General features: G+C 39.3%; 1 protein-coding gene across 3 annotated transcripts in view; it reads right to left on the bottom strand.

Moving 5' to 3' along the window:
* The window catches only part of FLT4 (fms related receptor tyrosine kinase 4), a 1,292,248-nt gene that overhangs the window by 301,156 nt on the left and 969,343 nt on the right, over positions 1–21,749 (bottom strand). For all 3 annotated transcript variants that reach the window (XM_044069598.1, XM_044069597.1, XM_044069599.1), the window contains exon 15: positions 13,783–13,914. In XM_044069598.1, the coding sequence (XP_043925533.1) occupies positions 13,783–13,914 (132 nt within the window). The remainder of the gene's footprint in view (positions 1–13,782; positions 13,915–21,749) is intronic.

The following is a 21,749-nucleotide window of genomic DNA, read 5'->3' on the forward strand; positions in this document are numbered from 1 at the left end:
GGTGTATGGATTAAAAGGATTCTGTTATGGCAGCTAAATATACAAGGGGAAACAATAAAATATAAGATAAAACTGGAATCTCTTTATTCTGGATAAGGATAGCAAGGAATAATTTTTTTAATCAAACAAAGGAGAAATTTGGATGACACATAATAAAGTTTTGAAGGAGTTTATACGGGAAGGTAAGAAGGCAAAAGGTGTGAGAGATAAGACGATTCTTCCAATAGAACAAGATAGTTTAGAGTTATCTGATTTGAATGTTTACACTAGAGCTTTCATAGTTAAGGCTCATATATATATATATATATATATATATATATATATATATATATATATATATACACAACTCAAACAAAAGTTACAAAATTAAAGTGGGAAAGAATGATGATGATGAGATGAGGAGAGTTTGATGGAAAATTGGAGACTAGGATTTCCAGATGCAAATCCTTAAGCAAATTAACAACAACCATGCAAAAAATTACATTTATAAAGTAGTAGAATGTGTTCTAAGATCTAAGCTAGAATGATGATAGAGAAAAGAGGTTTAACAAATAGGGGATGTCTGCAAGTAAAGGTAAAGAAAATAAGGAGGATGGGAATGGAATGTATTGGGGAATTCTGTAAAAAGAACCAAGGTATTTGGAACAAATAACTCTGGAAGGAAAGGTAATGAACTTGGATGAGGCTAAGCAGAAGGCTGGGCTGCAGGGTAGAAACTGCCTTCCCTATCAGGGATTGATAACAGAGTATTGCCAAAGAGAAGATGATAGGAGAGTGCAAAGTGAAAGGCCAGCTCTGATAGAGGTTTTAGTTTTATGTAAAACAGAAGCTGCTGTTAAAACAGGAATACTTAGTAGGACTAAATATAAGAATCAGTCAGGTGACATTAGAAAAGCTTGGGAAAGGCATTTTACAAAGGAACAATGGGTAGAAATCTGTAAGGTTTCCAAGTATGCAACATCTAGAAAGTTTGAATGGACATGTTTGCATTCATATATTATCCCTCAAGCAGATGTCAGAGGATTTTCCTTGGGTAAGTAGCAAATGATGAGGTGTGAAAGGGGAGAAGGAGGTAACTAAGTAGCTGATATATATATATATATATATATATATATATATATATATATAATATATATATATATATATATATATATATATATATATATATATATATATATATATATAGAGAGAGAGATGTACAGTATATGTATATATATTTTGCTGTTGTTTTTTGGGGAATATAATCAGTTGGCAGAGTTTAAAAATTCCCTACAGAATATTTTGACAGAAATGTTGAAGGAACAAATGGTTGTAACTTACTCTTCTTTTGAACTGGAATATAGGATCTGGATTGCCTAGGTACAGTAATCCTTTGCTAATTTTAATATTTATGGCCACCAAAAAGAGCAGTTACTAGAAAATGGAAATCAACATATATTGTGAAGGTAAATAAAGCTCTGGATATTGTAGAGGTAATAAAATAGTCATGGTATGTATTCTATAACAATAGCAATGGAAACTGTTACACTTGTTTTTCTTTCATATTATTGCATGCAAACCCATGTTGCAGATTAAAATGTGCTGATTTAATAAAGATGTTTACAAAAGTAATTGTCATAAAAGAAAAAAATTCTCCAAACTGTTATGTATTGCTGCATGTTCTTAAAATATTTGAAGTATATGCCCGTTAATGGAATGCAATGGACAGAGGCTGCTATGCTTGGATCTGCTCCACTCCTAACCACAAAATTAATGTTTAATATCTAAAAATCTTAAATCAGTGGTACAGTCTTTTGAGTCACATCTCTGGTGCCAAACAGAATTAAATTATACAAATGGCACACAAATGTGAATCACTAAACATCTGATGAAGTCTCCCAAGCGGGATGAAAGCACTGAACAAATCACTATTTTACCACAGTGAATCTCCTCTAGCTTTATTCTTTTTATGGTTACCACTTTCTGTCATAATGCTTCACCGTTCATTTTGGTCACAATAGCATACAGGAAATGTACACTGCTTCCCAGGTTATGTACTTACACCATCCACACCCACAAAAGGGCTTCACACTAAATATCCTGATGAATAGTGTCTTTTTCCTAGCTTTCCATACTTATTTCTCAACTTTGTCTCTTGGTTTCAATAGCTTCCAGCACTCACACACGTGCACGCGTGCGCGCACACACACACACACACACACACACACACACACACACACACACACACACACACACACACACACACACACACACACACACGCAAACACAAACAGATTAATTCTCAGGGAAGGCAGGCATACCTCTCAACCTCTTAGAGCAAGAAATCTGGACAAAACCAAAAATAATGGGTTGACAAATAGGGACACTTTTTAAATACTGCTCTTACAGACTTAGATTATAATGTAACTTCAATCTTCAGTGATTTGCCAGAAAAAAGACAAATTTTATGAGGAACAGACTAAAAATATGAGGCAAAAATCTGGACCTTCTGCAAAAATCTCTACAGTTGAGAGGTATGCAGGCAGGTAAGATTTTCCAGCATTATAGACAGATGTCCTGGCTCACAGAAGTAAACTTCCACCCACCCAAATTACCAAGCTGGGGACCTCACATTTAATGTTTTAGTCTTATTAATAAACCAAATAATTAAAAACACAGATGGTAATCTGTCCCCGAACAGTCTGGACAATTAAAGGTGGTTGCAATCAGCTTGCCTCCAGTTAGCAATAAATGACCTGTTATTAATAATAAGATAGATGGCCAGCCACAAACTTTTGAAAAGTGAATAAATAAAAATACTTTACTTAAGAAAGAAAGTTTTAAATGATATGGTTAACAGTTAAATATACACAGATATGGAACTGCGGATCCCTATCATATGATAGAAACCTCATTTGACTGAGACCATAAGACAGAAATTTCAAAAAAATTCAAAAGACTGAGAAGTCACTTGACTGAAACCCATAAAACTGAAACCCATAACACTCAATTTCAATATACTAAATTTTAAATTGGACCATATAAAACCAGACGAGGTGGGAGGCTATGCCTACCACACCTCCCAATGTGGGGGGCTGTGCCCCCCAACTATATATACTAATTCCAGGATCATACTACAGTGGGGAAAAGGGCATAGTAGTGGCAGCATGTAGACTACTGTAAGGTACGTGAAAGGTATATGCCCTTTTCCCCACTGTAGTGCAATCCTGGAGTTAGTATATATAGTTAGGGGGGTGTGGGGGGCATAGCCCCCCACCTAGTCTGGTTTTATATGGTCCAGTTTACAATTTAGTATGTTGAAATTCAGTATTATGGGTTTCAGTCTTATGGGTTTCAGTCAAGTGACTTTTCAGTCTTCTGAAATGTCAGTCTTATGGGTTTCAGTCAAGTGACTTTTCAGTCTTCTGAAATGTCAGTCTTATGGTTTCAGTCAAATGTGTTTCAGTCAAATGAGGTTTCTATCATATGATAGGGATCCGGAACTGCACAAGGAGACAGAAAATAATGGCTTTGAACGAACAGAGTACACGAAAGAGAACAATGTCCTGCTAAACTCTGTCTTCCATCTCTTACTGAAAGAAATACTGCCCTAACTATTTTGGCCAAATTATTTTTCAGAATGTATTGGGCTGAGACAAAGTGCAAAGAACCCACAAATTTGTACATCACAAGCACCAGAGTAATTATTCTTGACTTCTGTTCTCATTCTTGGCTGTTGTATATCTTTTCATACGGACTACAGATAACTGTGCAGTGCTTTACATTTACATACCTGTGACTGTTTTGTTCTGGCCTTGGCTAGCTATCTTCCTTAACAGAAAAGCCTAACTGTTATTTATGCCTCCTTTGGCTTCTAGGCCAAGGAATGGTAACAAATCATGTAAACACAGGACAGAATAATTACATTTTCGCACTTTGTCTATAACTGCTGCAAATCTCAGTCAAAGCAAGTTACCACTTCAGTTAGAGATGATATATATATATAGTTTTTCATGTCATGGCAAAAGGTCACAAGTTTACACATCTTTCAATGCCACTGATAAACACACCTTGTATAGACTGACTCACATATTTTTAGTTTAACTGTTGTAGGTTTTACTAAGGTTAACTGCAGCTCATATGTCTGTCTCAGAAATTAGTGGCATGTTTATTCTCAAACATCTCAATGCCTATGAAAATACATTGCCCTAATAGTGTCATTTCTTCTTCTGTAGAGAGGCACAGTAGAGCAGGAGAGTCACAATATATGAAAAGCCATTTATTCAAAAAAACAGTCTTATTTCACACACAAAAGCCACAGTTAAAACACAGTTTGTTAAGCGCTTTCATCTCTGACAAATCAGAGACTTCATCAGAATGCCTTTTTACTGTTTAAACCTGTTTGAAATACATGCACATTAATAAACACACCCCCTGATTACACAAATTAACCCACCAGCTTCCTCTAATACAAGGTGTTGCAAGTACTAAGCTAATATCTGATTAAATATAATAATATATATAAAAATATATATAAAAATGCATATAAAAATGTAGATTGGCCCTAAATAAACTGTATAAAGATGTAAAAATATAAAATTATTAGATTACAGGCATGTAGACATTTATAACATACATTTCACCATTATCCTATCTTTCCATAGCTTTTCATTTTAAGAAGCATGATAAGGAAAATGAATCATTTAAACCAGGCGACCTCATGGCGTTAGTTTTATGTTACCACATTGCTCCTTGTTTCTCTAGGTATAATGCCCACGGGCTCCCTCTTATGTCTGGCTCAATCACTTCTAATACAACAAATTTAAATGAGCGGTCATTTAACTCCATGCAATGTTTGGGCAATGCATTTGTGTATTTTAGGTGCACATAAATGCGATTCCTCAGTTTCATCTCAGTTTTCCTGATATAGAAACAAGGACATTTCATACAGAACACACAATATATGACTTTTTCAGTATTACAGGAGCAATTTTTGTTTAGCCTAATGGTCACATTATTGACAGTAAAAGTGCTTCCCTCCAAAATATATGGACAACAGTTACAAGAGCCACATTTTTGCATACTCCCATTGTAGGGGCCTTTTGGGGTTGTTTTCAAAATATTCCTGAGACATTTCCCTCTTCTATAAACAATATTCGGTCTCTCCCCAACATATTGTCTTATATCTTTATTATTCATAATCACTACCCAATTTTTAAATAATATATCAGGAATTCTTTTGCTGGAAGTAACTATTATAATTATTACTATTTAAATTTTTTTAAATATTTCCTGATATGCCAGATATAAGCTCACTTAAAACAGAGTCCAGATCTTGGTTAGGGGTATTTGTTCTCATAATGTGTCCCATTCTTTCTTCCTGATATTGATTACTTAAGGGTAAAAAAAAATGGCTCCTTTCACATTTATTAATTACTGCTATCATAACATCATTAATTAAACTGTAAGGATACCCTATTTATAAACATTTCGGTAACCATACGTGCAGCTCTTACGAACTGCCCCTTAACCATGGCTTTTTTCTGCTTATGGAGGTGGGAGCTGTCAAAATGCAGGAAGCTATTTGAGTATGTAGCCTTTCTAAAAATTTCTGATTTAAAGACCTTGGAGCACTTATCTTTCATTAACTTCACATCTAAGTAAGAAATGTCATCAAACCTAATATTATGGGTGAATTTCAAAAAAGTAGTTGATCCATTGATATACTTTATAAAGGCATTCATGTTTTCAACTGGTCTGTCCCAAAAAATAAAGATGTCATCCAAAAATCTCATATAACATTAACAGTGCAAAAAAATATGATGAATTAAACAAAAAACTTATTTTCCCACTGTAACATAACCATATTGGCATATAAGCCACCACAAGCTGAACCCATAGATACTCCTTCTATTTGTAAGAAATACTCATTATCAAACAAAATAAAGTTATTATGTAACACTATATCTAATCTGCGGTGGTGGTGCTGCAGTAGCGTTGTCGCCTCACAGTAAGACGCTGTCCGGTTCGACTCTCAGCTAGAGCGTCTTCTGAGTGGAGACATGCGTGAATGGGCATTCCTTCGTTGAAGGTTGTGTGTCAGGGCTGGCAACTCGGTACGTAAAAATCAACTGCCAATCATTAGTGGACCGGAGTTCCGCTGTGGCGACCCCTAACCGGGAAAAGCCGAAAAACACAACAATAACAACATGTAGCACTCTATCTAATAGTTGCTCATATGTATTTATAGTACTTTGGGATATTCCTTTTTCAAAAAAGTATTCACAAAATCATTCAACTCCTGTATTATGAGGTATAACAGTATAGAGGTCTTTCACATCTATTGTTATAAATATACCCTCTTCAACATAGTCAAGTGAATTAATTCTCATAAGGAAATCCCATGAATCTTTACATAATAATAGTTCTTCTGAAAGTAAAACTTTTAGCTTGAGATCTAAAACTTTGGCTATGGGTTGTGTCATGGAACCTCGAGCATCCACAATATGTCTCATAGGTGGATTATACAGGTCTTTGTGAATTTTAGGTAAGCCAGAGATGGTGGGTAATCTGGGATGGGACACATTAACATAGTTAAATTCATCTATCACAATGCTACCCTCTATAAATAAGTTATTAAGTTCATTTCTTACTTTCCTTAAAGCCCCATTGACTTCATTTAAGGAAACTTTTTTATATGATTTACTACTCAGAACATTTTTCATTTTGTCATTGTAAGATTTTATGTCCATTATAACAATATCCCCCACTCTTATCTGGTTTAATAATCCTCACGTCTTTATTCGTTTTTAGATGTTTAAGCCTCTCATTTTCATATTTAGTTAAGTTGTATGTGATGGTACTGGAGGCATCTCTAACCAAATTCTGAAAATCAATCTCACATAGATTTTCAAATAAAAGTAAGGTTGGGTGAATTGGGGGATTGTATGTGCTAGAAATATAAAGTGGATTTTTTTGCAAATTCAACGTTATAGAAAAGGATATTAAAATTCAACTTCCTAACAAACTGTTTCAGATCCACAATAGTGTTACTAACATCAAAACATCATGCAGGAATAAAAGTAAGACCTCTTGCTAGTAAATCACGTATGTTGGTCAATCGACACAGTAGAAAAATTAAAAACTTTTAAGTCCCCTTCAGAATTTTCTTGAATAATAGGAAGGCATAATGGATTAGTCTCTTGCATTATCTCCGACCATGTGTATTTTCCCTGAAATTCCCTTTCATATTCCCTCTCAAATCGAATTGTTTGCCCCCTCTCGCCCAGTTCATCTGAAAGTCCCCTTATTGGACAAACACTTGATTGTTCTTTTCTCTGAGGCACTCAGAGTGTCTCAGGAGTGGAAATTCTTCCTCTTGGTCTAAAAAAACCCCGGGTTCATAACCAGCAGTCCTTGTGTTATTATTATAACTTTTATTCTAGTTTTGGGACTTAGGTGGATCAGGATAAGTGCAATTGTTATCATATTCAACCCTGTCCCTATTGATTTTCCTTAGTTTCCTTTTTTTTATATTATTAATTTGATATCCAATACTTTTGACCATCTGATTATATTCAAAAGTATTGTCAGCATGAACATCCTCAATTATCTCTTTATCCAAATTACTGGCTTTCCTGCTCAAAGAGTCAATGGCATGCTAATTATGTTTGACCACCAACTCCATATATTCAAACCCATGGCGGTCAAACATAGCTAACAAATCCTTATGAAGGGGAGAATTTCCCACTAACCCAGTTGGAAACCGCCACATCCGAGATCCCTTTGGGACTAATTTTTGTTTCAAGCATTCCCTAAAATATAAATTATCAAGTTGCAGTTTCTTCATCATTTCTTCTTCTCATTGGATCTACATGATAATACAAAATTGTATTTTTCTGAAATGGCACCATACTTAATTGCTGAACTCAGCATCAGTGAACGTTCTTTTGAGTGACACAAGTTAGTCAAAAGTTAAATCAATCAAATTTTATTTTTAATGAGGATCAAAGTCCCCAACACCATCATGCAGTAGGATCTTTATCTTAAATTTACACTAGTATATAATCAAGTCTGATGTTCATCATATTGATCACTGCTGCAGTAGCCTTAGCTAAATGTGTTATATGTATCCTTCCAAGGATGCAACAGCATCCAAAGCTTCATGCCATTTCCACATGCCTAAACTGTCAGGTAGCTTGAGCTGAGCTGACTAAAAGATAAGCTTGGGTGCCAAGCCCTTCAGAGCTTTATCACAGAAGAGTATGCTCCTCTGAGGCTTTTTCCACTCGATGGATGGCTTGTGCTGTTCCTTTGGTGGGCAGATAAGTTCCCTTTGGGAACCTTCTATTCAATCATTTTGGTTGACTATTAATACTTTCCTCTTCATGAAAGTTATTTTAAAGCTACAAGGTTGCATTTTAACAGACTGTGTTGAGACTGTATTGTACTTTTAAATGAGAGCACTCTTTTTTCCTGTCAGTTTAAATGTTATTTAAAGAATCTAAAACCAATTTTTTTCTGTAGAGAAATCATGTTTATTTTACTTTTTGGGACTGGCAAGTATTTTAAAATGCTTTTTGCGATGCTTTTTATTGGGTCTATATTATATCCTCGAACACTTAAAAAAGCTAACGCTGATTGATCGAACTTATTTTCGCGAAACTGCAAAATATCGAAGCAGCAGAAACTCAAATTTTTTCTTAGGGAAAGAATTCGGTTGTCTGTTTCAGTTGCTTCGGTATTTTCAGTGTTATGGTGGAAAGTTACCGGTCAGATTCAGGTAAGTGTGCGATTGTGTGGATGTGAGTGTTAGGGTGATTTAGGTGAGTTAGGGTTAGGGCTCGGGTTAGGTGTGTGCGATTGAGTGGACATGAGGGTTAGGGTGGATTTAAGTGTGTTAGGGTTAGGGAGCGGGTGAGGTGAGTGTGCGATAGTGACTGACCTTAGGGTTAGGGTTTGGGTTAAGGTAAGTGGGTAGTTAGTGGTGTGTGCATAGTTTAGTGTAGGGTTAGGTATCAGATTTTAGGTGTATGTGTGTGGATTTCTGTTTGTTTGGTGTGCTTGTGTTGTGTGTATGTGTTTTGGAGCAGCGATTTTTTTCCCTGGGAAAAAAATCACTGATCTGACAGTTCGAGATTGTAAGCTTTCACTCAAATTAGGTTGATCAATCAGTGTTCACTATTTTAAGCGTTCGATGATATAATATAGACCATTTTTATTAAAAAAAAAGACATTACATTTTTATTGGCTATTGCTGTTTGTTTTCCCCAGGAGAGAAGTACCATTTTTCATTTGACCATGGAACAAACTGTTGGTCCCAAGGTCAGCCCTTCTTCCAGGCACAAAAAGAAGAAGTTAAGCAAACAGCCTTTGCCATCACAGCACTACAGCAGTTTTCTTAAGACGCCACTGGGTGATTCAGATGTGGTCATTTGTTGAGCCTCAGACCACTTATCTTTTCCATGGATCCTTCAGCTGTAGCATGTAGAGCCACTATGACCAGAGAGTTAGCCACATCCTCTGCAGCTGTTGAAGTCCTCCTCAGTGGACAAGGGAGAGACACTCTTTTTGGTCCTGTGAGAGGGAAAAGGGAAGGCTTTCCTATTTTGTCGGAATATTGTGCTGGGAAAGCTGTTGCCATTTATAACACTATTTGCTCCATATTTTTCTGTCAAAATGAAACAGAAAACTAAACATGTATCTACTTCTCAAATTTCCTAATCAAGAGTAGTTTACTTTGTCTGGCTCAATGTTTTTTTCAGGTTTTTCTTCCTTCTTATTTATTGATTTCTGGCAAAAGAAAGACACATTCCTCCCTTTCTGAAGAGATTCAAGATTCTGAATCTGGAGAGGAAGATGAAGGGACAGATACAGATAGGTTTTCATCTCAGTTTTCTTTGTCAGACTCAGATGAGAGCTCAGTTTCTGATTCTCCCTCTGGGGTTCCTGTCTGTCTGAGACTATTTCCTGAATGTGCCAATGTTTTCAGTGGGCGTATACTGTGGTTTCTCAGTCCCTCAGAAACTTTTATGAGTTGTTACAGAAAGAATTTCCTGAACCTTCACCATTTGCTCCAGTTCTGTCAGCTTTAGAGGATGTGTTCCTGCCTGCATTTTGCTGATAGCCAGCCTGCTGCCCCGAAAAAGGCAGATCGAATGCATAAAGATCCTCAGTCTTTTTAAGTTTTTATACACTGTTCTCAAACCTGACCAAGCAGCTATAGCTTTAGTTATTCCTACTGCTGCTAACAGTTAATTAAGTCCAGTCCTACTCTTACCTGTAAGGATGGGAAGATTATTGATGGATATGGTAAATAGTGTATGCTTCTGCAACTTAGATTTTCAGAATTTTGAATTGTCATGCTCAGATGTTAATGCTTATTCTTACTAATTGTGAGTATGACAAATGGTTGGTCTGCAGTTTCTTCTTTTGAGGAAACATCTGGTTTAAATTATTTAGTATATTTTATTGTACTAGTCACTGTTCTTTGTTGACAGTGTGTGTGTGTATGTCTCTTCCATGGCTATGGCTTCTGGTACTGTTTAGAGAAGGTTTGCCTGACTGCATTCGCAAAACGTCCTAAGAGGATGTGAATAATGAGATTTCATTTTCTCTGTTGGATAAAGATTCACTTTTTGGTTCTTTTGCTGCAGAGTTAATAAAACAGTGTGATTAAATGGGTAAGTTAAATCAGGGAATCTGATTTCTCTGCCTTCCTTTTTCTAGCTTTCTAGGGATTTACTGTCCCTCATCCAATCTTGGCATAATGGTTAGGGTATTCCAAAAAGAATTCATGAACTGCCAAATCCAAAATTAGTCCAGGGACTTTGTTCCCCCTCCCACCCTGGTAGTCTTTCTTCCTTTCAGAAAGTCTGACTTTCTATTTTTCTCTTTGGTAACACATTGTTTCAGACAAATTGCTTCTAAATATCTTTCTTCAAGGTTATAGATGGCAGTGAGAGATTATTCTTCCTTGTTGGGAGGTTATTCCTAATCTACTAGAACAAACTCTTTTATTTCCATCTGTCCTTCATTACATGCTGTTCCAGAGAGTGACAGAACCAGTCCCCCTTTCCCAATCTAGGAAAGGTTTTTGTTCAAGAATGTCTTTAGTGCCAAAGAAAGAAGATACTTGGAGATGAGTTCTGGATCTTTCTCCTTAGACCTGTATATGATAGCTAACTTCAAAATGATATCTTTTCAGAATCTTTTCTTCTTCTTACTCATTCAAGTTTCCTGATAACTCTACATTTAAAAGATGCTTATTAGTTATTTCCTTTTCATCCAGACTTCAGGCATTTCTAAAGGTTTCTGCATCTAAATCACTTTATCAGTTCTCTATTTATAACCTACCCACTGCACCAAGTGTTCTCAAAATGTTTAGCTCCAGTTACAGATTCTTACAGGCTACAGGGCATCCATTTTCTTTTTTTCCCATATTTAGATGATTTGCTTATCTTTGCAGAGTCAAAGTGTTGGAATCTCCCACTTGGGTGAGAGATCTCTTACACAAGCTGCGGTTCCATGACCACATTCAGAAGTCCTTTTTGATTCCATCAGACAGGATTGTGCTCCTGGAGTTTCAGCTAGACACTTCAGTCAAAGAGCTTTTCTTTCACTGGAAAAAATATATCTATGTCTAAGGTTTTCCACTCAGATTTCAGTCACTGAGGGAATACCTCAGAATTTTGGGTCTATGATTCTCATGATAATCCTGCCAGGACTCTACATGAGAAAGATATAATGGAATCTGAGGTTTCTTGGGCCCCAGCATCAACATCCCTTGTAATTTCAAATCCTAGTGCTGGGGGTTTGTCAAGAGAGAAATTACTTGGTGGAGACAGCAAATGTCCTTAAATTCAGATCTCTACTTATCTTCCCTGTTCCAAAGCAGTCAGTAATCTCAAACATCTTGGACTTTGCTTGGGTAGCAGTTTCAGAGGGGATAGTAGTGCAAGATGTGTGGGGCAATATATATATACATATAAATAAGATGCTTGCCCTAATCAAGGCAGTGAACTCTCTGAATCATATTTGGTCTCCAGGACCTCTTCAAGTTGTTTCAGACAATACCACAGTCTTGTGGTAGATTTTCAAGAAGAGGGAACCAAGTTGTTCCCTCCTTTCAGAGGTGGGATATAACTTTACAGTACAATCTCACTCTACAGTCATCCTTCATTCTGTCAGAGCAATATTGTCTGGCAGACAAGCTGAACAGGCAGGGCAGGCCCTCACCTAGACAAACTAGATCAGGAAGTCTTCCAAGATTTGATCCATCTGTGGGGAGTTCCTTTATTAGACCCATTTGCCTTCTCTCTAAATAACCAGATTCTGCTCCAGCACTTTGTGCTGGAAGGCCTGGAAGACAGATGCATTTTTTCTTTGACAGGAATATTCCTGTGTGCTTTTCCATCCTTTCCACTGATATCCTGGGTACTTCTGAAGATTCGGGAGGAATCCCCCAAGAGCTTTGCAGTAACTAACTTTCTGGCACAGACGACAGTGGTTCTCCCTTCTTTTGGAAATGACCAGGGTTAATTACCACAAGCTTTCTCATGAGATGGATCTACTCACACAAAATCAGGCATGTTTGATACTCTTTATGCCAAGGTGTGGTTATGTATCTTTTGTTCTTCCTAGCATTGTCCTTTCAGGTCTTAAACTCCCTCTCTCTGTTGGTAGGAAAGCTCTTAAGGGCTTGGCATCCAAAAATGTCTTTAGGTCATCTCTGCTTGAGCTGCCTGACAGTTAAGGTGTGTGGAAGGTGCCAAGAAACTTGGGAAACTGGTGTCTGTTATATCCTTGGCAGGATATAACCCATATAACTTAGGCTACTGCAGAAGTGATCATTTGAATGTCTACTGTTATGATGTCTACTTACACAACTACTTTCTCACTGCACCTTGAAGGCAAGGAAATAATCTTCTTTGCAGTGAGCATATTTGAGGAAATAACTCTGACCTGGTCTGAAGAAACAATTTCTTGCGAAAGCGCTTACCGATCAATAAACACAGGATCCGTTTTATTTTATATTCTCTGAAGTTTTTATTCCTTGTTTTATGCTGCCTTGGCTGTCCTTTCACTTGGAGGATTTGCTTGAGTTATTTATTGTTTTTGCGAGTGTCGGAACGCTTACCCTGTGGGTTCTCGTTTGGTTTTATAGTATCAATATTTGAGGACATGGTTACATGACTGCATGTAATAAAGTGCAAGACAGATACTGTGACTTCAGAAAACTGAGCTGTACCACTCTGAATGCGGAATGTTCTTGCAACAGGCATTCTCTCTACCAGTTACTACAGTACTTATGTGGTAAAGCTGTAAAATAATGCTCTTTATCATGTTTTGTCAGATGTAAAATTATATTGGGAAGCATTTATACCCTGTGCTTTGGACTGTCCTATTCACCTGAAAAGTTATAAACATTAGTATGATAACTGCCTATACTCTGTTGGCATAGATCTGACTTTCATACAGAACTGATAACAGCATTGAATAGAATTTGTTTTGTTTCTTACACACCTGTGGAAGTCTGATTTATGTGGACGAAAACGAGGAATTTTTAATACAAGGCATTTATGGTATTTTAATTGCAGTTTCTTAATAAACTACGAGTGTTCCAGCATTAATTCATTTATTTCTTTCGCCAGTGGCACCCTGTTTGTTTTTACCAAATGAAAAAGCTTGCCAACATTTTTGTAAATCATTAAACATTTTCATTTCAATTGAGAATGTAAATAACCATGACTGATGACTGTATATTAGGTACTGCCGTCTTTAGTTCTCTCCTTAGTAACTTACCTGCAACAGATACAGTGGCTGATGAATTGACACATCCTTTGTTATTACAGGCAAAGCACTGATACACCCCTGAATCTTCTTCTCTCATTCTCTGCACTGTTAGGGTCTGGTTGGAGTCGCTTAGGCTAATTCCTTAAAAAAAAAAAAAAAGTTAGGCTCAGTGTACATTTTTTTACAATTAGTGTGATACAGTCATCTTTTCTGAGCCAACAAACACAGAAGGATCAATAGTCTTATTGCTTGAATGAGGAAAAAAAGTATTAAGTAAAAATAAGTAAAAAGGTTACCCACACTGGTTAGTGCATGCAGTAATTCTGCAGATGGTTAACTAACAGTGACATTCTGCTGGCTCACTTCCACAGTTCCTGTGATCTTCTCCCCTACCACCTGTGTTTTTATTGCCATGATATAGCTGTGGCTGGGTCTGAAAATAAAAGACATCTTTCTTCATCTCAACCCATTTTGATGGATCCATTTCTGTGGTTAAGTACCTCAGGTGCTTTGTAATGTCACATATGTAGTAATGGTTGACATTAATCATCACAACATTTATCAAAATAAATGTAGTGCTATTTGTCACTTTATGTCCTTGTATTTACTAATATATTAGTATTATGTTTCTAATCACATCTTTGCCGTGCAGTGAAATTAGTATCAGCATGACATAATGTTACTTGGAAACATTAAAATGTTCATTATAACCCCCTCCTTGGTCAGATCCGACCACAAACTGATAACCCTGGACATCCTCACTCCTCCACCTCCCCCAGTCAAAGAAACCATAGTCAAAAACCTTTCCAAAGCAAACTTCAAACTACTTGCATCCAAAGTTGAAAGCTTCACTATTCCCTTGCAGAAGGATAATGATATCCAGGATGCGGAATCCTACACCAAGGCACTCTATATGCATCTTCAGGATTGTATGGACCGTGCTATCCCAAATAAAACCAAGACTCCTTCCTCAAGCAAGAAGAAACCAGTCTGGTGGACCCCGACCATAAGCAAACTTTACAATAAAAGGAGGAGACATATACAAAAAAAGGTCAAATCTCAAGTAGAAAAATCATCCCTGACCAGCATTAGTAAGAAATTGAGGGCCCTCATCAAGTCAACTAAAGCTAATTTTGAAAAGAAAGTTGCCAAGGGTGCCAAGGATAACCATAAGGCCTTCTATGGCTACGTCAAAAACCTAAATGGCAATGCTCAGGTCTGTTCTGAGCTAGTACAAAATGGAACAAAATACACTGACCCTTCTGACATTGCCAACATCTTGGCTGACAGGTTCAGTGCAAATTTCTCTCCCCCCTCACCACCTACAGGGCCTATTACCATTCTAGGGGCTTGTGTAAGTCCAATTATTACTGATACGTTGGTTAACAAGGCTCTATCTAAAGCTGAAAACACTGCCTCCATGGGAACCAGATGGTGTCCCAGACTGTCATATGCAAGCTCCAAAAGGAATTAACCCCGCATCTTAATAGCCTGTTCAGTCTCAGCCTCTCCACAGGATATGTGCCCATAGAATGGTGCATGGCAATGGTGGTCCCGCTACACAAGGGTGGGGCCACAACTGACCCTGGGAACTACCGACCAATAAGCCTGACCAGTCTGATCTGTAAGGCTATGGAGCGAATCATTATGGAACTCATAAATGGAGAGATTGGGAACCTCTAGTCACTGGACCCCACACAGTTCGGCTTCGTCAAGGGCAGATCATGCCTCCTGAACCTGGTGGATTTCTTTGAGACAGTTACTCAGGCTATAGATAAGGGAAAGGAGGTACACACGGCTTACCTTGACCTTGCTAAAGCATTTGACATCATTCCCCATTCAGGTATTATTGATAAGCTCACCAGCCTGGGCATAAACCCTTACGTCACAAGATGGATCACAAACTGGCTCTCAGACAGATCCCATAAAGTAAGAGTAGCGGGATCTATGTCAGAATCCAGACCAGTAATGAGTGGTGTGCCTCAGGGCTCTATCTTGGGGCCCCTCCTATTTGGCATATACTTCTCAGAAGTACAGGCAAGCATGGAAGGGCTGTGGCTGACTAAGTTTGCGGATGACTGCAAACTGGGTGCTATAATAGAGTCTCTGGCCGACATGGAGATCCTCCAGAAGGGCCTAAATGAGACTGATGCATGGTGTCAAAGCCATGGTCTCAAGCCAAATGCAAAAAAATGCGTAGTAATCCCCTTTGGAAAACCAGAGTACCCGCAAACTACAACATAGGAGGTAATTCCCTGAAATTTGAAGAAGAAATAAGTGATCTAGGGACCCAAGTAGATAGTCAGCTTTCCTTTGATAACCATGTTGCCAAAGTGGTTAGAAAATCCTTCTATGTGACACATCTGATCACGAAAGGCTTCGCATCAAGATCTAAGGATGTAATGGTGCCCCTCTACTCTTCCCTCATCAGACCCATTATTGAGTACAATGCACCAATTGGAATGTACCTGGCTAGACATCTCCTGCAGCTGGAGAGACCACAAAGGTACCGAACCAAGAGGATTACTGGCCTCAAACAGCTGCCCTATGCAGCACGATTGAAAAAGCTAAGACTGTTCTCTGTTGCATACCGCTTTCCCAGAGGCGATCTCTGTCTAACGTACAGAGCCATGTCCAACCCAGAATTGTTGAACATGCTCCATCTTAGCAAAACCAAATCTACTTGAGCTACACGCTCTAGGGATATAAACCTCAACACAACAATGAATAGAACATGCTGGAGGGATAGATTCCCTTCACAGAGACTTCCCTGACTATGGAACAGGGTCCCGATCTACATAAGACAGAGCCTCTCACTATCACTCTTCAAGAGGAACCTTGATGAGTGGATGGGTAACAGAAAGCTCACACCGGTGATCACACCAACAGCACCAACGGCAAGTACAAATATGACACAGTCATTGTCCATGCTGGTGTGAACGACCTGAGATGTACCTCCCTGGACTACATGAAAAGAGACATAGAGGAGCTCTCTGATTATGTAGCCCAGGCAGGTATGACCCTAACCCTGAGCAGTATCCTTCCTTCACCAAGAATGATGCCACAATATAGAGACAAGATGATCAGCTTTAACAATTGGCTTAAGGTCTGGTGTCATTCAAAGGGGATCCAGTGTCTGTCTGCCTGGGATGACATGCTTGACAAGCCACGCAAGGGACGGCTTGCACCTGTCACCCCTGGGATTCCGGATATTGGCTAAGGCTCTTGCCACCCCATAGTGCCTTTTTAGGCAAGGCTCAAATTCTAAACCTACCACCCTAGAAAACAAAAATGGGAAGAAACTGAGGGTAATGCTGCTCAATGCCAGAAGTCTAAATCTCAAAATGCACTTTCGAGGCCCTTCTCAGTATGGAGAACATCGATGTCTGTGCTGTAACTGAAACCTGGTTCAAGGCTCCTGAGAGCACCCGGCACTATTAGGTTTTACCTCATATCATGCTCCCCCAAAACTCGGACCACACCACAAAGGAGGGGTGTATCCATATTCATAAAGGATACCCACACCTCCAGGTTGGTGGCAATGCACGAAGCTCGAAACCATCCAGGTGCAACTAACCATAGGCAAACTGCTCTACAAATTGTAGCATGCTACAGGCCACCCTCTCAAACTCAGGAACCCCACACAGCCTTCCTGAAGACACTGGAGGGTATAAATGTATCTCCAAACACCATCATATTGGGTGACTTCAACTACCCGAATATAGACTGGGAACATTACTCAAGCCCTAACTTTCTAGCCCAACGGTTCCTGGAGTTCATAAATTCAAATGCCATGAAACAGCTAGTCACTGTTCCCACGAGAGGAGAAAATATACTAGATCTCATTGTCACAAACATGGGGACAAAATGTTCCACACTGGAAGTATATCCCTCATTGGTGAGATCTGATCATAAACTAGTCTCACCCGAAATCCACATCCTCCTCCCCCCCAAACAAAAAAAGACCATAGTGAAGAACTTCTCTAAAGCAAACTTCACACTACTCAAGACTGGTGTGGTATCCTTCAAGGCCCCTGAGCCAGTGGAAACCACAACCCAAGCTGGAAGCCCTTACAAATGCCTTCTATGAACACCTCCAGGACTGCATGGATCAGGCAATCCCAAATAAAACCAAGACTCTTTCCACAAAGGGCAAACGTCCAGTCTGGTGGACCCCAGCCATTAACAAACTTTACAATAAGAGGAGAAAGCTATTACATGATAGAACAAAATCCATAAAAGGGAAGTCACCCCTGATCATTATTAGTAAAAAATACGAGCACTCATAAAATCAACTAAGGCCAATTTTGAGAGAAAAATTGCCATGGATTCAAAGGACAATCATAAGGCCTTTTTCAGCTATGTTAGGAACCTGGGTGGAAACTCCCAGATATGCTCAGAATTAGTCCAAATGATACAAAAATCACTGAACCCACAGACATTGCCAACATACTGGCAGACAGGTTCAGTGCAAACTTCACCCCCTCTCCCCTAAAGGAGAGATAACTATCCCAGCCGAGTGTAGCCTCCGACATCTCAAATGCGCAGGTGAAAGCTGCTCTCTCTAAAGCTAAAACACAGCATCAATGGGACGGATGGTGTCCCCGGCTGTGTGCTACACAAGCTAAATGAGGAATTAAACCCACATAAGGCAGCTGTTTAATCTCAGCCTTACCACAGGATACGTGCCCAAGGAGTGGTGTAATGGCAACTGTTGTCCCACTCCACACAGCGGCGCCGCCGGACCCTGGTAATTACCGCCCCATAAGCTTAACAAGTCTAGTCTGCAAAGCTATGGAGAGGATCATAATGGAGCTCATAAACAAAGATATAGGGGACTTGCAGACATTGGACCCGACCCAGTTTGGCTTTGTCAAGGGAAGATCATGCCTTTGAACTTGGTCAACTTCAAACAGTCACCAAGGCCATTGATGAGGGAAAGGCAGTCCATACAGCCTACCTTGACCTTGCCCAGCTTAAATGTAAACCCATATGTCACAAGATGGGTTGCAAACTGGCTTAAGGACAGAACCCACAGGGTTAGAGTTGCTGGCGCTGTCAGACTCCAAGCCGGTCACAAGTGGTGTCCCACAGGGCTCGGTCCTGGTGGCCCCTATTGTTTGGCATCTACTCAGAAGTACAGGCCAACATAGGAGGACTTTGGCTGACAAAGTTTGCAGGCGACTGCAAACTCATAGTGGAAAGTGCATCAGACGGATATCCTTCAGAAGGGACTCACGGAAACAGATAGCTGGTGCCAGAGCCATGGCCTGAAGTTAAACCAAAAATGTATAGTCATACCCTTCGGGAAAAACAAGGTAACACCAAGCTACCATATAGGTGGCAATCCACTAAGCACAGAAGAGGTTATCAGGGACCTGGGGACCCAGGTTGACAGTGGCCTTTCTTTTGACACTCACATTGCTAAAGTGGTTAGAAAGACCTTCTACATTGCCCACCTGATCATGAAGGATTCACATCCAGATCTAGTGAGGTTATTGTTCCCTGTACTCTTCACTTATCAGACCAATGATCGAGTACAATGCCCCATTCGGGATGTATCTCACCCGACATCTGCAGCAATTGGAGAGACCCCAAAGTTCCTCACCAAAAGGATAAAGGGACTCCAAAATCTGTCATATGCTGCCAGATTGAAGAAACTCCAGCTCTATTCAGTCGCATACCGTCTGCTCAGAGGTGACATGTGCCTGACATACAAGGCCATGTCCAACCCGGAATTAATGGACATGCTCCACCTCAAAAATCCAAATCCACCAAAACCACTAGAGCAAGCGACTTAAACCTTAGCGGATATAAATAGGACGTGCTGGAGGGATAGATTTATCACTCAGAGACTCCCTATGCTGTGGAATAAAATCCCGGTCCATGTGAGGCAGAGCACCTCGCTGACTCTGTTCAAGAGAAATCTAGACCTGTGGATGGGAGATCGTAGGTTTACCCCGGGAATCATCTCTGTGTCACTGCTGGACAGAGGCACAACAAACTAATGGGCACAGTATTTTTTCATATAAGGGGTGGCGTAAGCCACAAAAATTTGGGCTAGGCTTATAAATGCCTTAGGGCAGATAGCCTAGTATAAACCTATGAACCTATGAACCTATGAACTACTAGATAGGGGCCAAGGGTACTAGCTGCTAGTACAAGGGTCTAGGGTACTACTAAAGGGGCGGTGAATACCGCACAACGTGGCTTGGCTAATATATGCCTTTGGGCAGATAGCCCAGTACCAACCTATGAACCTATAAATCACTGCTGCTATAGCCTATAGCTGTCTGGGTTATATCCTGCTAGTCGGCCTCATTCCTCTTTCAGGTTATGCTTCACACCATATTCTGTCTTTTACCTATAATATAAATATTGCCATAAACCTGTGAATGTTTGATAGGCAGATAGCTTCCATTTTGCTACATATGAATGTTGTAGCTGTCTCCTTTATTCTTACAGTTTTCTGCAGTCTCTGATGTTTTAAATTTGAAAGTCCTACAAAAAGCACAAAGTCATTCAGTTTTCTTGCTATTTGTTTTCCTATGTATTTTATTCATTTGATGCTATTGTGCAGCCACAGCAAGATACATTAAAGCAGCATGTCAGGTGTGTGTGTGTGTGTGTGTGTGTGTGTGTGTGTGTGTGTGTGTGTGTGTGTGTGTGTGTGTGTGTGTGTGTGTGTATGTACATCACTGCTGGTTATGAAGTATATAACATTCAGTAAGTTATTATGGCCTGTATTGTTTCAAGAGCAGAGTGGGTGGGTCACATCTAGCTGAGGGGCTGCACAGTGAAGGCTGGTGGAGAAGGAACACAAGTACACCAACAGGTGTAATTGTAGCATGCAGAGGAAGACAGGTTCACAAGTATACCAACAGTTGCAGTTGTAGGATGCAGAGGAGGACACTACACAAGTACAGCAACAGTGCAATTGTAGGATGCAGAGGAAGACAGGCTCACATGTATATCAATAGTTGAAATTGTAGGATGCAGAGGAGGACAGATACACAAGTACACCAACAGTGCACTTGTAGGATGCAGAGGAAGACAGGTTCGCAACTATACCAACAGTGCAATTGTAGGTTGCAGAGGGCAGGCTTTACCAGCTGCTTATGCTACTTAGTATGACAGCATGCATTTGCATAATTCAGCTAATATTTAAAAAAACATATAAAACAAGAGAAGGGATTTGAGAGGTATCATTTGAAATCTTATAAGATGGCAGGCAAAATATCTACTGACAATCACCCTCTGATTTGTTTGGCTACAAAGATATTACAAGATAATTGTATGCCACGGTATAGACAATATGATGCTTTTCATATTTGTGCAAATATTTCTAAAAACTATAAATGTGAATTGATTTTGCATGACCACAGTGTTTATTAAATATTTTGTATACCATGGGCATAGCTGATATAGTTATGGAAATATTGTATGCATTTCATTTTGCAAAATGTGATTTAAAAACATAACTTGGACTGTACATACTGTGAAATGTGAAATCTACCTTAAAACTCAGACTCTCGTGAAGTTCATCCTTGTTTAGAGGGCACTGTCAGTAAATACTTTGCTGTTTATGCTTTCTGAGTAGCACCCTTAGGCACCCTATTCATCCAAAGTCTGAGTACTGGCTTTGCCCCAGCCAAGTGGAGGACAGCCACTGTCATCCATCTGCACAAAGTTAGAGTGCCCACCAATCCGGGAAATTATAGACCCATCAGCCTAACTAGCCTGATCTGCAAGGCCATGGAGCGGATTATCATGGACCTCATTAAGAAGGACATTGGCAGCCTCCAAACACTCGATCCCACACAATTTGGTTTTGTCAAGGGGAGGTCATGCCTGTTAAATTTGGTTGACTTCTCTGAGACAATCAGCAAAGCCATGGATGACAGAAGACGGTGCACAGCTTCTACTCTGACCTGGCCAAAGCCTTTGATACTATTCCTCACTCGGGTATAATAGAT

This window comes from Protopterus annectens, chromosome 4.part0 (assembly GCF_019279795.1).
Source record: "Protopterus annectens isolate FY-2018-M chromosome 4.part0, PAN1.0, whole genome shotgun sequence".
Taxonomy (NCBI): Eukaryota; Metazoa; Chordata; order Ceratodontiformes; family Protopteridae; genus Protopterus; species Protopterus annectens.